Below are 12,688 nucleotides of genomic sequence, written 5' to 3'. Positions count from 1 at the left end.
TAGTAACTCCACAGTCAAATTTGAGCAGGAATTTAACAAGAAGTCCCCCAAAATAAGGCATAGTTTGGATTATTTGTAGTGTGGTACCAGTGTAGACAGCTAAGTATTGTACTGCTGTGGACAGGGCAGCAACAACATGTATTTTTGACATCTGAAAAATAAATATAGCTTTAAATGCACGCTATATTTAGAATATTTTTACTGCTTAACTTGCTGTCAGACAGACTTTTCTGTTGGGAAACTGAAGTTATATCTCTTTGCACGGATGAGAGCGGAGATTTCTTGGCCAGGCTGTGTGCGTCTGTCTGTATACCTTCACATAGCTTCACACATCTGATGTTGTTTGATGCAGCATGTTTAATTAGTCCCACTTTACACAGATTCCAGTTGGTAAAACCAGTCACAGAAAAAAAGTGTTATTTGAAGGTGATCCAGTCAGGTGGCCAGAACTTAGACTGATTCTGTAGACTAGAAGGCGTCTTTCTTTCTCATTTCAGACATTTACAGCTGGTTACATAGTGAAAGGAAACAAGGTTCCTCTGAAAATAGAACTACTAGAATAACACTACAGTTACAGTGACTAACAGATAGAGACTATAAAGACAGGAGGAAACAGGAGGCGTCTCGTACAAGACTCAAGGCTTATTATTGGGGGATTGTTGTCTTAATTAACACTTTATTAACACTTAATCTGACAAAGCACATGGCGTTGGATACAAGCAAAGCAATTTGAGCAGCTTTTGATCTGTTAATCAGAAAAAAATACCAATGCTTACATGCATACAACACATACATGTCCTCCCGCTCCTCCTCGCTCTTTATCACCTGACATTTCTTCTGTATGACATCTGCTGGTAAAATGACACACAGTCTCTGCATACATCAGAGACTGAATGGTGAAAAACAGATAACATGTGAAATAACTTAACGGTGTTTTTCATACTCTGCTTGGTGAGACGTTGTTGGTTTGAAAAGAGTCACCAAGTCAAAACTGATCTTTTTATAAAAAAGAGTGAGATGATCAGTCCTTTCAGTCGAGTTCTGTTGAGGCGAGAAGACTTTCTGCAAACAGTCTGCTGCTCTCAAACAGCGTTTCCTAATGAGGACTTCCAATATGGCCGCCAGCAGACAAAGTAGGGAGAGCGGGAGGAATAGGAAAGGAGTGGAGGATAAGATAGAGGAAAGAGATGGAAGCAAGACAAGAAAAACATGAAAAAAAGGATGTGAAGGAAAAGAGGGAGACGCGTAGGGGAGAGTGACAGAGGAAGAAGCGATGGAGGGAGGGTTAGTGCAGAGTTAAGTGGCTGTGTGAGGCGATTAATGCTTCTCATTCATTATTTAAGCTACAGTCATGTGGAGGGAGGGAGGGAGAAGAGGATTCATCTTATCTGTGAGGACTTTCTTTTCTGGTAAAATCACTCATTTCTGTTGACAGACTCATCCGCAGCTCTCATTTCTGACATTTCTGGGATTTAACATTAATCTGTATTTCAAGATTATAGCTGCATGGATTCCTTATTGATAATATCAGCTGGATACATTAAGTTTGTTTGACAGAGAGCGACTGAAAATAACCAACTAAGTTTAGAGAGCAGGTCTATATTTGAAAGCAACTAACAAAGTAGTAAGAAATGTGCTGATTAGTAAGTTCGTGGGTCACAATGTCAAAAAAATAGATTAGATTTGATGAAGCAAAAATGTAAAGTCTGTCTGTACAGATTAATTTAGGGACATCTTTTTTTCATTTTTAAATTGTTTTACAGTGCTTTGTATGTCAGTGATGGAAACAAATATGAATCCTTGACTCAGATATGCACAGATAAAGAACATTACATATTAATTTACACATTTACATATTTCAAGAGGAACTTCTTCAGTTATGACCAAGAGTGTAGAACAAGAACATGAATATCCAGGGATTACTTAATTCCCTCCTATACTACGAAGTAGTTGCAGGCATGTCGCTGTAACGTAACTTCTGAGACATGTGACATTGCTGGAACGTCAGATGCAACCTACCAAGTGAAATTCCAGAGTGTCATCGCCAGCACGTTAGTTTAAACGCCGTCGGTACGTTCTCCCTGCCTTCCCACTCATTTGGAGCCGTTGTGACACTTCGTATTGCCAGGATGCTCCATGCAAAGTAAAAATGCCACGACAATTTAAGAGAAATGTTGACGGAATGATGCTGCAACAGTGTTTGAAAATATGCTGTTGTAGTAGCGTCGCTGAAGTGTAATATTTAAGTGTAATTTTGCAGAAACACTTCTGCAACATTTATACTGTTATGTTGGAGTAATGTTACTGCGGCAGAATGTTTTAAGTGTAATTATGACAGAATATCACTGCATTGTAAATGTAATGTTGACGGAACGTTGCCGCTCCGTTTTAAGAGTAATGTTACACTGACTTTGCTGACAGTAATGTTTTGACTATAAAGTTGCAGTAATATCACGACATCAGAAGTGAACAAATGTCAGTGACATCGTTGCAGCAACACACTGTTTGTGGGATTGTCCATCACAATAATGTTAATCAAAAATTAAAATAAAACCATTGTTGTCTGTTCAGTCACCGTCTAGTTACAGTAGCACGGCACCTTTGCTAATTATAGATACAAAATGATGCTTTTTCAAGTTTTGACAGATTGCGTCTCCCCCTCGTGTTGGTTCGGTCCAGTACAGAGGCAAATTCTATGAAAAAATATAATAAAATAAATAAAATAAGATAAAAAATTCCTTTAAAAGCCTTCAGTCAAAGCAAACCCTAGTTTTCACAGTGGAATTATAAGAGTGACACATCAAAGGCCCTGACTGTTTAATGCATTTCTTTTTTTCACCACCCACACTCTGATTGGCTGGCAGGCTGCTCGCTGCCTCTGTTCGTTAGGTTGGTTATAGAGGCTGCATGCATATGAACACAGGTATGTCCTGAGATTTTGGCTTTTTGCCTTAGGCACAAAAACCATTTCAGAGAAGAGCTGAAATGTCATCTGTCATCCATTCTCACGTCTCAAGTTTCAGCATTCAGACCGTAAACAATGACCGGTGCAGAGAAGAGGAAATGCCCAGTGTCCATCCTCACAAACACTTTGAGGCGTGTTTATTTTGGGACGCATCTCAAAATATTTCACTGGTATGTCCCTAAGTGCTCTCTCATTCTTTTATATACCATTTAGCCTCTTCCAGGATTCGTCAGCTAAAGTCTGTGAGGGTCCGGAGCTTAAGGGTTCAGGGGGAACATTGGGTTTGAGCTGCTGCCCCGAGAGGCTAAATCATCATCAGACGATATCCAGTGGGTTCTGAGACTGGACAGTTCCTAAAAGGTTAACAGGACTCTGGAACTTCCATAAATATCAGCAGAGATGTGAGTGATTCCATAAGTCAAGAAACATTTTTACGCCTACAACTAAAAGAAGAACCAAAAAAGCATCGCTCTGAGAATTTATGTCCAGTAAGAACTGATTTCCTGCTCTGCGACATTTGATAGATTCGGGCTCAGCAGTGCCGGAGCTGCTGCTGCATCTCTGATGTCTGCTGCATTAAGCCACCAATGAATATTTATGAGTGTTTGGCGTTTTTTTTTTGTGTTCGGGCCTGCATGGACCGCTTGGATTCAGGCATGCAGGGCAGCCTCCCAGGTTTGCCAGCATGTATAAATATTTACGGCGTATCTACAGATCAAGGAGAGGCATTACAATATGAAGGAGGCCAAGCAGCACGGCCGGGTCCATTACTCCTGTCGTACCTTTCAGATGCCTTTTATTTCTGGTGGGAGCTCTTTTCAGCAAACAACCTTTTTCTTTAAATCCCCAAGTTTGCAACAGGAGTCAAAAGTTCAGCAGCAGTGGCAGTGCAGTCTGCGTCACGGATAACAACTCTGAAATCTGTTATATAAGGTGTGGTGAACCAAAGGGAGACACACAAATGCATGCAGAATATCTCCAATGCACCAGTCTTTGCATGCACGCACACCAACTTTGTCCCCCTCTTTACACACACACACACACACACACACACACACACACACACACACACACACACACACACACACAAACAGACATTGCCTATGGAAGTGTTCATTCTCTTTGAAGTTGGGTTTGGGATTTGGGACGGCCTCTAAAAACTCTTTAAATTGTGATCTTGGAGAGATAAACAGACTCTAACAAGGAGATTCTGTCACAGGAGATTCAGTGGGGACAGATGATCTAGAGAAAGTCCTTTTACTGCCGTCTCTTTACTTACTCTTCTGGTGTCTTTGTGCTAAGTAGAGCATTGGGAAGCATTAATCCTGGTGATAACAAAAAGGCCTTTCCTTTAATACTTAATGTACAGACAGAATGTACAGATATGGACTTTTAGCTCATGCAGGGATTCATCTTTTTACTGACAGGCTTCCTGTGATGTTTTTGTTGTTTTATGAGCTTTGTGTTTGTCATTTTTTCATCTTCACTGTGATGCAGTGTGTTGAGTGATCACATTCCAGTATCTATATTAAAAATCTAGAGGATTAAAATGGTGTGTGACACAGAAGTCAGAGGTTTGATCAAATAAAAAAACAGACATAAATTGAAAATCAGCCGTGGTTATCAGGGTTTTTAGTGTAATGGTAGTCTAATAAAAAAGATGCTACTTTAGTTTTGATAGATAAAAGCTCTTTCATTGCCTTTGTGATGGAGCCGCAATTTGTGCATGCTTTTAGAACAAAGGATAATATAGATTAAAGCAGCATTTTTTTTCTGGGTCTCCACTCCCGCCGCTTTATGATTCACAATTCCTTATTTACCTTACAGTGGCCCTTTATGCAGCCGTTCTATTCATCCTTTGTCTGAAACAAACAGGTTTAGCTCCTGTCTCTTCAAGGCCAAGTGCTCTTAAAAGTTCATTTTTTTCTGATTGGCCAATTTCCAGAAGCTCTCTGGGCAGCAGCCATGGATTCAGAACTGGACACCAGACACAAAGATGGTGCCTAGTGCAGTTTAATGAAAATTGCTGTTCTGGTGCATTCGCCAAAAAAAGTTTTCTGTCTGCGTTTAATTCTGCTGTACATTTTGCAAATATAAAACTTACGTGGATCAAAAATTCATCAAAGAAAGATCATAATCATAAGTCTCTTCTACAATGGTGGCTCATAAGAAAAGTGCTTTGTGGGCCACAGGGGCCCAAATTTTTCACTGCAACACTACGAGTGACCACTGGGAAAAATTGAATGCCCAATGTAGTTTTTATTATGAACCTATGGGGACAGTGCCCAGTGCTTTTGAGCACTTGCAGTTGTGCTCGGAGGCATGTGACAGCTGAGCTACAGCTATATGGGGCAAAAACACAAATCTATAAATGTTCTCACTGGTTTTGGTGGAATTGGATCACTTTGTATGGATAAAATAGTGATTACTCAGTGATTTACAGTTTCCTGAGGATATTTGTTGATGAAGTAACTGCTAACTGCTGCTAAATGTAAGTGCCATTAGCTAGCTAGCTCAGTTAGCCATGCTGCTAGCAGATCTATCAGCTGACTTGGGTGTGGAACTGTTTTGTGTTTCAACCTTTAGCACAGGAGCTTTGCAACCGCAGGTAGGAGGAAGTTTTTAGCCTCGGCAGGGTGAGTCAGATTGGCTTGCTACCTGCACAGCTAACTGAGCTAACAGCAGCTACATTTAGCAGCAGGTAGCAGTTTGTTTAGACACAAGTAAAGCTATCTGTCTATCGAGACTCAGCTGTAAATCACTGAGTTCTGAGGCAGAGCAAACGGAGGACATCAGAGGGAAAAGCAGGAAATGTTTTTTCCATGAAATCTGATCCAGATCAGAGTCGTGGTCAGAGCTGCTGTAAATCATCCTGGTACAAACACACAGACTGAGTGTGTGGTCGGGTGCGTCCCTGTACTTCGTGGATGAACTGAAGACTGGGCTTTTTGCTCATGGGGGTTAGTTTTACCTCATTATTTGAAACTTTGGTGACATTTTATATAAAAATCCAAAATTGTAACATTATATGTATGACAGAAAGTAAGAGAAAGCATATTAGGTCCCCTTGACAAGCAGGAAGGTTTTCAGGTGGTTTTTACAACCCTGAGTATTGTCTGCAGGCACAACCTCCACCAACCAGAGGAAGGGCAGTAGCCTCTCTTTAGCCTGAGAGCTAAAAATGGGGCTAATGTTATATAATAAGTGTAGACCTTGACTTTAATGACTCTTTTCTTCTTTCCTTTTCAATTTCAGACATATGCAGTACAGAGTCACTACGGCATTCCACATTCAGAGGTAACAAGAAAAGGACTGAGACAGTTTTATTACTTATATGATGTTTTCTGTGTCTTAATGAATAAGCATTTTTTTAACTTCTCTGTCATTTTCTGTTCCTTTCTCAGTTGGCAAAGCTCCACCAGTTGTCAATGCAGCAACAGGGCCTGGCCCCCATCAGCCAATCAGCTACACAAGTTCTACCTGGTACGTACACGTTCTTAGTGACCCCCCTTGTAATTTTTGTGGGTGTTACATAGAATTACATCTATCTCCTGGAGACTTACCTTAACTCTATACCCTTAACCACTACTTCCTTCGCGCTCACATTAGCCATTTGCCCAAAAATCATAGTTTTCCAACCAGGGACACGTCTTTTGTCCTCAGTTGCACCAGCTGTCACCAATTAACTGGTCTTTAAGTTTGAAATGTGCCCCTGAAAATAGTTTAAGTCATCACCACACACACGCCTGTGAAACCTGGCAGTGTTTATTAAAACTGAGTCTTGTTTCAGTCTGTGACCACGCTCTCAGAGCCCATTGGAATCGTCTGATGATGATTTTGCCTCTGGGACCAAAGCCCAATGTTTCTGGGTTTCTGGTGTAGCCAGCAGATATCTGGGTAACAGATATTCAGGCCAAGACTTCTTCTTCTGTTGTCATTGTGTACAGTCCAATTTGCAACTTCAGATGTGAGAATGGAGCTGAGAGTCGAGGCCTGCATGTCCTTTAGGACCTGATGGACACTGACAGTAATGCACGGTGACCATGCAGAGCATCAGGGAGAAACTGGAGAGTTGTTGATGCTCCAGCTGCATTTTGGAAGAGTTTTGATTTGATTGCCACGACAAACAGTGAGGGTCATCTGCAGTGCAAAGAAAGGTTAAAGTAAAACTTTTCTTTTTTATTTGCTGATGGATTGGGTCACTTCCCTTGTATCAGACTGAACATGCCGCAAAGCTGAGAACCAGGACCGACCCGTTACCCGCAATTATCTCTTAAGTCAAATCTGCACCTGTCTTTCCTTCTCTTGTCACCTGTTTGTGTTCTCGACTGGTTCAGCGGCTGTCCTCCTGCAGCTGTTGATGTGTTTCCATAGTGACAACAAGCCTCGCTTGCAGCTTTCAAAAGCTAATACTTTCTGAATCTTTTTACAAGTAGCAAAGCCACTGCCAACATTATTCTCACAGTCTTTAAGTGCACCAAAATCCTCCCAAACATCTAACTTGGCCTTCAACAATGTATTGTCCGCAATTCGGGTTGTGTCGTAGACTTTCACAATTAAATCCTGCCATCTGATTATGCTCGATATTACTGTATTACTGAATGTGAATGCTAAAAAGACTCCACAGTCATTTTCATTTCTGATTTCTCTAGGGAAAAAAACATATTATTGTATTGTACATCTTCTCACCTGCTGCCAATAATTAGTTCCTTTTTGACATCAGACAGATATTGTGTCTGACGTGGTGCATCAGCAGGGTTTGGCGCACACCAAGCATACCATATAGTTTTGCTGGTGCATCTCAATATGACTACCTTTCCAGAGAGGAAAAGTGAACTGGTGCTGTTTCGGGGTGAGGGTGGCCTGTTGCTGACTTTGTTGGACTGAAGCTGTCTAGGGCTTAAACACCACAGGGTCGGAGGTGTTGGTTTTTGGCAGATGCAGGACTCTATCTGAGAGACATCTACGACCAGATTGGTTTACAAGTATGGATGCAGATTACAGATTTTAAAAAGCTAAAAGAAAACTTAAAGCGTCATCAGGTGATAGTCAGTGGATTCCATCACTGCCCTGCGGCTGATCTGTTCCACTTCTTTTGCTCTCAATAGACTGTTTCCCTGCACACAACCAAAGTCTGCTCAAACATGATTGGTCAATACTACTTTGACTCAAATGTAAACTGTAGTACTTCTGATACCACAGTAATCATGCGATAAAATGGAAAAATAAGAACTACAAGTATTAGACAAATTAATCCCTACTGTGTGTGTGTGTGTGTGTGTGTGTGTGTGTGTGTGTGTGTGTGTGTGTGTGTGTGTGTGTGTGTGTGTGTGTGTTATGTAGTGGAGACAGGTTCTCAGCAGCTAATTTGTCTCTTCAGTTTGAATATATTTCACTTTGAAGTCACCCTGTTGTCCAGTTCTTAAGTATTTTTTGTCCTCTGACACAAAAACTACGCCAACTCTGTTTCAACCCTAAAAACTTACGTTTTATTCAAAAACCTTATTTCCATTTTCAGAAAAAAAGAGCGTTGTTACCTCGGGTTTCATCATTCACTGAATCAAAAACACAGAAGATGTTTATAAAAATCTCTTAATTTTATCTGACATGCTCTGGACTCATCTTTCAATATGCAGAGAGGATCCTTCCTGTTGTCCCCATCAGTCATGTCAACCTCTCATTCTCTAGGAAAACTTTTCAAGCACATAAAAAATGGAGATAAATAACGATATATAATTTTTATTTCAGTGTTCATTTCTGCATTATAATCCCTGTGTGTTAGCTGTGATTGTGAGCATTCAGCTGATGGTTGGGAAGTTTCCTCACATCAATCATTTCCTGTGGATCCGTTAGCTTCATTCCGCTGTGGAGAAGTTACTCCTCTAATTAACTAAAAGGTGAAAATCAAAGGTTTAACAATGCAGACAATTGGGTTTCATTACTCCCTTATAAAAGTCAAAGAGTGTAGGTGCAACAGACAAAGCAGGGAGACTTCTCATACATGCAGCAGCAGCAGAAGTGCACCGTCTGTAGCAGCTCTGAGAGGAGAACTCCTCCTGTTCCCTCCTCCTCTGCAGAGAGGTCAGGGTCTCGTTCAAGCACACTTCAGCAGAATGGATGTTTACCGCCACCAGTGGTGGAAAAAACACATTCACTCAAGTGCTGTGCTCAAAGGGTAACTTCTCTATTTTTCAACCTGGACCCTATTCATCCATGTTTTTGTGTTTAAGTGACTAATAGAGATAACAGTTTTTGAAACTGGTCTAGTATTGAGTGAGACTGCTGCAGCCATTAAACAGGCTGCAATGCAATCCTTATTATGGACTGTTATGGACAATTATAGACAGTCTCACTGTCAAAGTACGTCCTCCAAACGTCCACTGACAGCCTCAGATTGTTACCCCCTGTCTTATGTGTTTTTAACTCTCACACATTAGAAACACTTGTGCAGCTGTCTGCAGCAGCTCCATGCATCTTATGTCCCAGCCGAGTCTGATGGACATAAACATGAGCTGATGCGTTTATTTAGATGTCAGGTCTATTTTTCAACAATCCGTTCATAAACACAAGGTTGGTGCCCGGTAAAAAGGCAATGAAAATTTGTTTTCTCTGCATTTTTTAACTTGGGCAGCTTCACCCAGCAGCTGGAACTCAAGACGCAGGAACTTTTTGGACTTTTTCTCCAGTGTCTTTGTGGGCAAACTGTACATTTACTGCCACTAGACAACTTCATTACTGAACTTTAAACAAGGGGTCTCCCCAAAAAAAATATCCTATTTTAAAACAATTAAGATGCCTCATTGTCACACCATGGTCATGATAGACCTGCATCTCTATATATACCTTAAAGTCTAACATTACCATGCAGTGACAGTAAAGGCATTTTAATTGTTTTAAAATAGAGTGCCTTGGAGTTTTTTTGTGATTTTTTTGTGCACGTGTCCCTCTCTAAAGGACAGGGTTAGGCTACCTAAACCTCACCAAAAAACTTTCTTGGTTCCTTCTTTCCCCTGCTCAAAAATCCCCAACTCTGGTTTGGTTGAAATATTTTCTTTATTCAGTCAGATCTGAAAATACCAGAAAAGAAGTGACAGGGAGGTTTAACATCAGAGAAGCAGCAGGGAGAAATGACATGTAGAGTCTGAATATTTTCACATCTAACTCTGTGAATGAAGAGTTTATTTCAACCAAACCAAAGATGAGGATTGTGGGAAGAGTGAAAAGATAAACCAAGACAGTTTATGTGAGTTTAGTGGCTTTGAACAGAGGTGAATCATCTGTTTCGAATCAAACTAAATGGATTTTTCTCCTTAAAAAAAGTTCTGTCTCTATAAAGATACTTTCCATAATGTTTTCAGACACTTAGAATAACAATCTGAGCCTGTCTGTGGCAAAAAAACACTCAATACTGGACCAGTTTCAAAAATTGTTGTCCCTATTATTCACTTAGACACAGAGGAAAACAGGGTCCAGGTAGAAAAATACTGACGTTACCCTTAAGGAAAAGATCTAAGTACTTTTTGTACATACAGTATGGACCATGAATGAGCCTGTTCACATTTTGCAAACGACTTCCTCCACTGTTAAAGAGATGTGGCTGCTTTGTCACGTCATTTTTCACACAAATACGAACCAGACGTGCGCAGCGGAGAAAAAGAGGAGAGGAGCAAATTATCATGTGGGGATCCGGATGGCTGATTATTCCATTATGTCGCAGGTATAAAAGTCATCAGTCAGGGAAGTGCACATTCACACACACACACACACACACACACACACACACACACACACACACACAGATATCCACACACTCTCATCAGAAGCACTGTTGGTTTAGCTCGCTGTGACCAGAGCACTTCCAGTTGAGGGTAGGAAAAGAAAGAAAGGAGGAAAGGAAAGGAAGGGAAGGAGGAAAAGAGAAAAAGAAAGAGGGGAGAATGAAACATCATGCTGTTTAGAAAGAATAAAATAAAAAAAGCTCTCTGTGTCTCTGTCTTTCAGGAGGGGTGGACGCCAATTCCCAAACCACATCTCAGGAGCTCCTCATTCCAAACGATGTAAGTACCACATTCAAGTCCACAGGAAACAGTTTTAATGTGAAAGGCTGTCTGTCATGGCTGCCATCGCCTCCTGTCAGCAATTATAAGCTCCGCCCATGGTCCCATCAGCTGTGATTGGGACGACGGATTTAATTTTGACGCTGATGATGTGTTTCATTTCAAAGAAGAAGGAAAAGTTCAGTTTTACCTCCTCATTAAAACTAATGACAACTCTGTGTTGAGAATTATCAGCTCTATGCTGCTCTCTGCTGGACATCAATGACATTTGATTTGATTTTAATGGAAAAATCATGTCACCACCAAAAATAATTTATCCAGTTAATCGTCAGCCTCACATATGTCCTCAGTAGATGATAAGAGGCTGCAGCGAGCTCAGTTTTAGCTTGAGTGAAAATGCTGGTGTCATATGAAACGTAGATGACCTACAGCCTCCTGCAGACTGTCAGATTTCAGCAATCTTTATTCATTTTTCTCACCAGTTGATTGCACACTGAGTCAACTTGTGCACCACACTGTGCGACATGGATTTAATAACCTTGAATACAGCATCAAGTTTGATGTATGTAGAGTGTATGATGATGATGACCCACTGAATCGTAGGTATGACACAAGTCAGTAAACAAGAAAACATCATCAGCGTGCATCATCCACCTGTGCCACTATGGTGCTGCACAATGAAGTTCAGCAAGAATCAAGCCTTGGTACCACTGATATTTATGTTTATGGAAAAACAACCAAAGAAAAAGAGGACGAGGAGAATGTAGACCCAGTCATGGCGAGTTATGTCAGGATTTTGTCCCAGACTCTTTGGTCACAGGACCGTGGGAACGTCGTCTTTGAACCTCTCACAGTGAGGCGTAGGTTCACCCTTTTGGAGGCACGGCATTATTCCCGCTGAGATGCTTTGGTTAACGAATATCTGCAGAAATAATTTATGTTACACAAGCAGCAGCACAAGCTGATAGATAATGCTAGTTTCTGTCATAAACAAATACTGAATTTGAAAATGTCGACACAAGTCTTGTCCTCGGTCTGGATGCAGTGAAGGCTGAAGCACATAGGGAGAGAGGATGGATCTGCTGATCTGTGTGGGTTCATGAGATTTTGTGGATAAGGAAAAATCTCTGGGAATCTCTGTGGGTTGAAGTTTAGTTTTTCTTCTGTGTCACTGTTTGTACTTGGAAACAAACTGCTTTATCTTACTGTTTCATGTTCACTTTCAGCTTTATAGGAGGTGTGTTACGTTAATGCTGCTGAAAACTAAACTTTTTTTGATTTTGCTTCTTCATAACAAAAGCTTTTTAAGTAATAAAACTACAGGGGACTTTTATTGTGGTGAGAATTTGTGGTGGTGGTATAAAGCCCCCAAAACTACTGCAATGATGTATGGGACAGACTCTGAATTGTGAAATTTTGAATAGGCACCTAAAGCAAGCACAATGTTTATCACAGATTTATAACTAAAAAACTTAACACTCTGAGCTGCATCTAAAATGAATTTCTGGTTCACAGCTTTCAGTTCAATTCATACATACAAAGGAAATGAATAGAACGAATGTGATTGCATTGCATTTTTATTTCTGTGCAGACAAACAGCAGTAATGAACTCAGTCTAACCTGCTGTGCACGTCTGGCTTAGTTTTCAGTTATTATTACAAAAAGC

At 40.7% G+C, this 12,688-nt stretch overlaps 1 protein-coding gene across 1 annotated transcript in view; it reads left to right on the top strand.

Moving 5' to 3' along the window:
* Positions 1-12,688, top strand: part of pcbp4 (poly(rC) binding protein 4) — a 183,758-nt gene that overhangs the window by 150,243 nt on the left and 20,827 nt on the right. Inside the window, exons 11-13 of the mRNA XM_084742093.1 lie at positions 6,221-6,262; positions 6,370-6,448; positions 10,967-11,022. Coding sequence (XP_084598219.1) covers positions 6,221-6,262; positions 6,370-6,448; positions 10,967-11,022 — 177 coding nt within the window. The remainder of the gene's footprint in view (positions 1-6,220; positions 6,263-6,369; positions 6,449-10,966; positions 11,023-12,688) is intronic.

This window comes from Lutjanus erythropterus, chromosome 2, assembly GCF_056507025.1.
Source record: "Lutjanus erythropterus isolate fLutEry1 chromosome 2, fLutEry1.hap2, whole genome shotgun sequence".
NCBI classification, from domain to species: Eukaryota; Metazoa; Chordata; class Actinopteri; order Lutjaniformes; family Lutjanidae; genus Lutjanus; species Lutjanus erythropterus.
The sequence above is the reverse complement of the archived record's forward strand: the minus strand, read 5'-3'. Positions and strand labels throughout refer to the sequence as shown.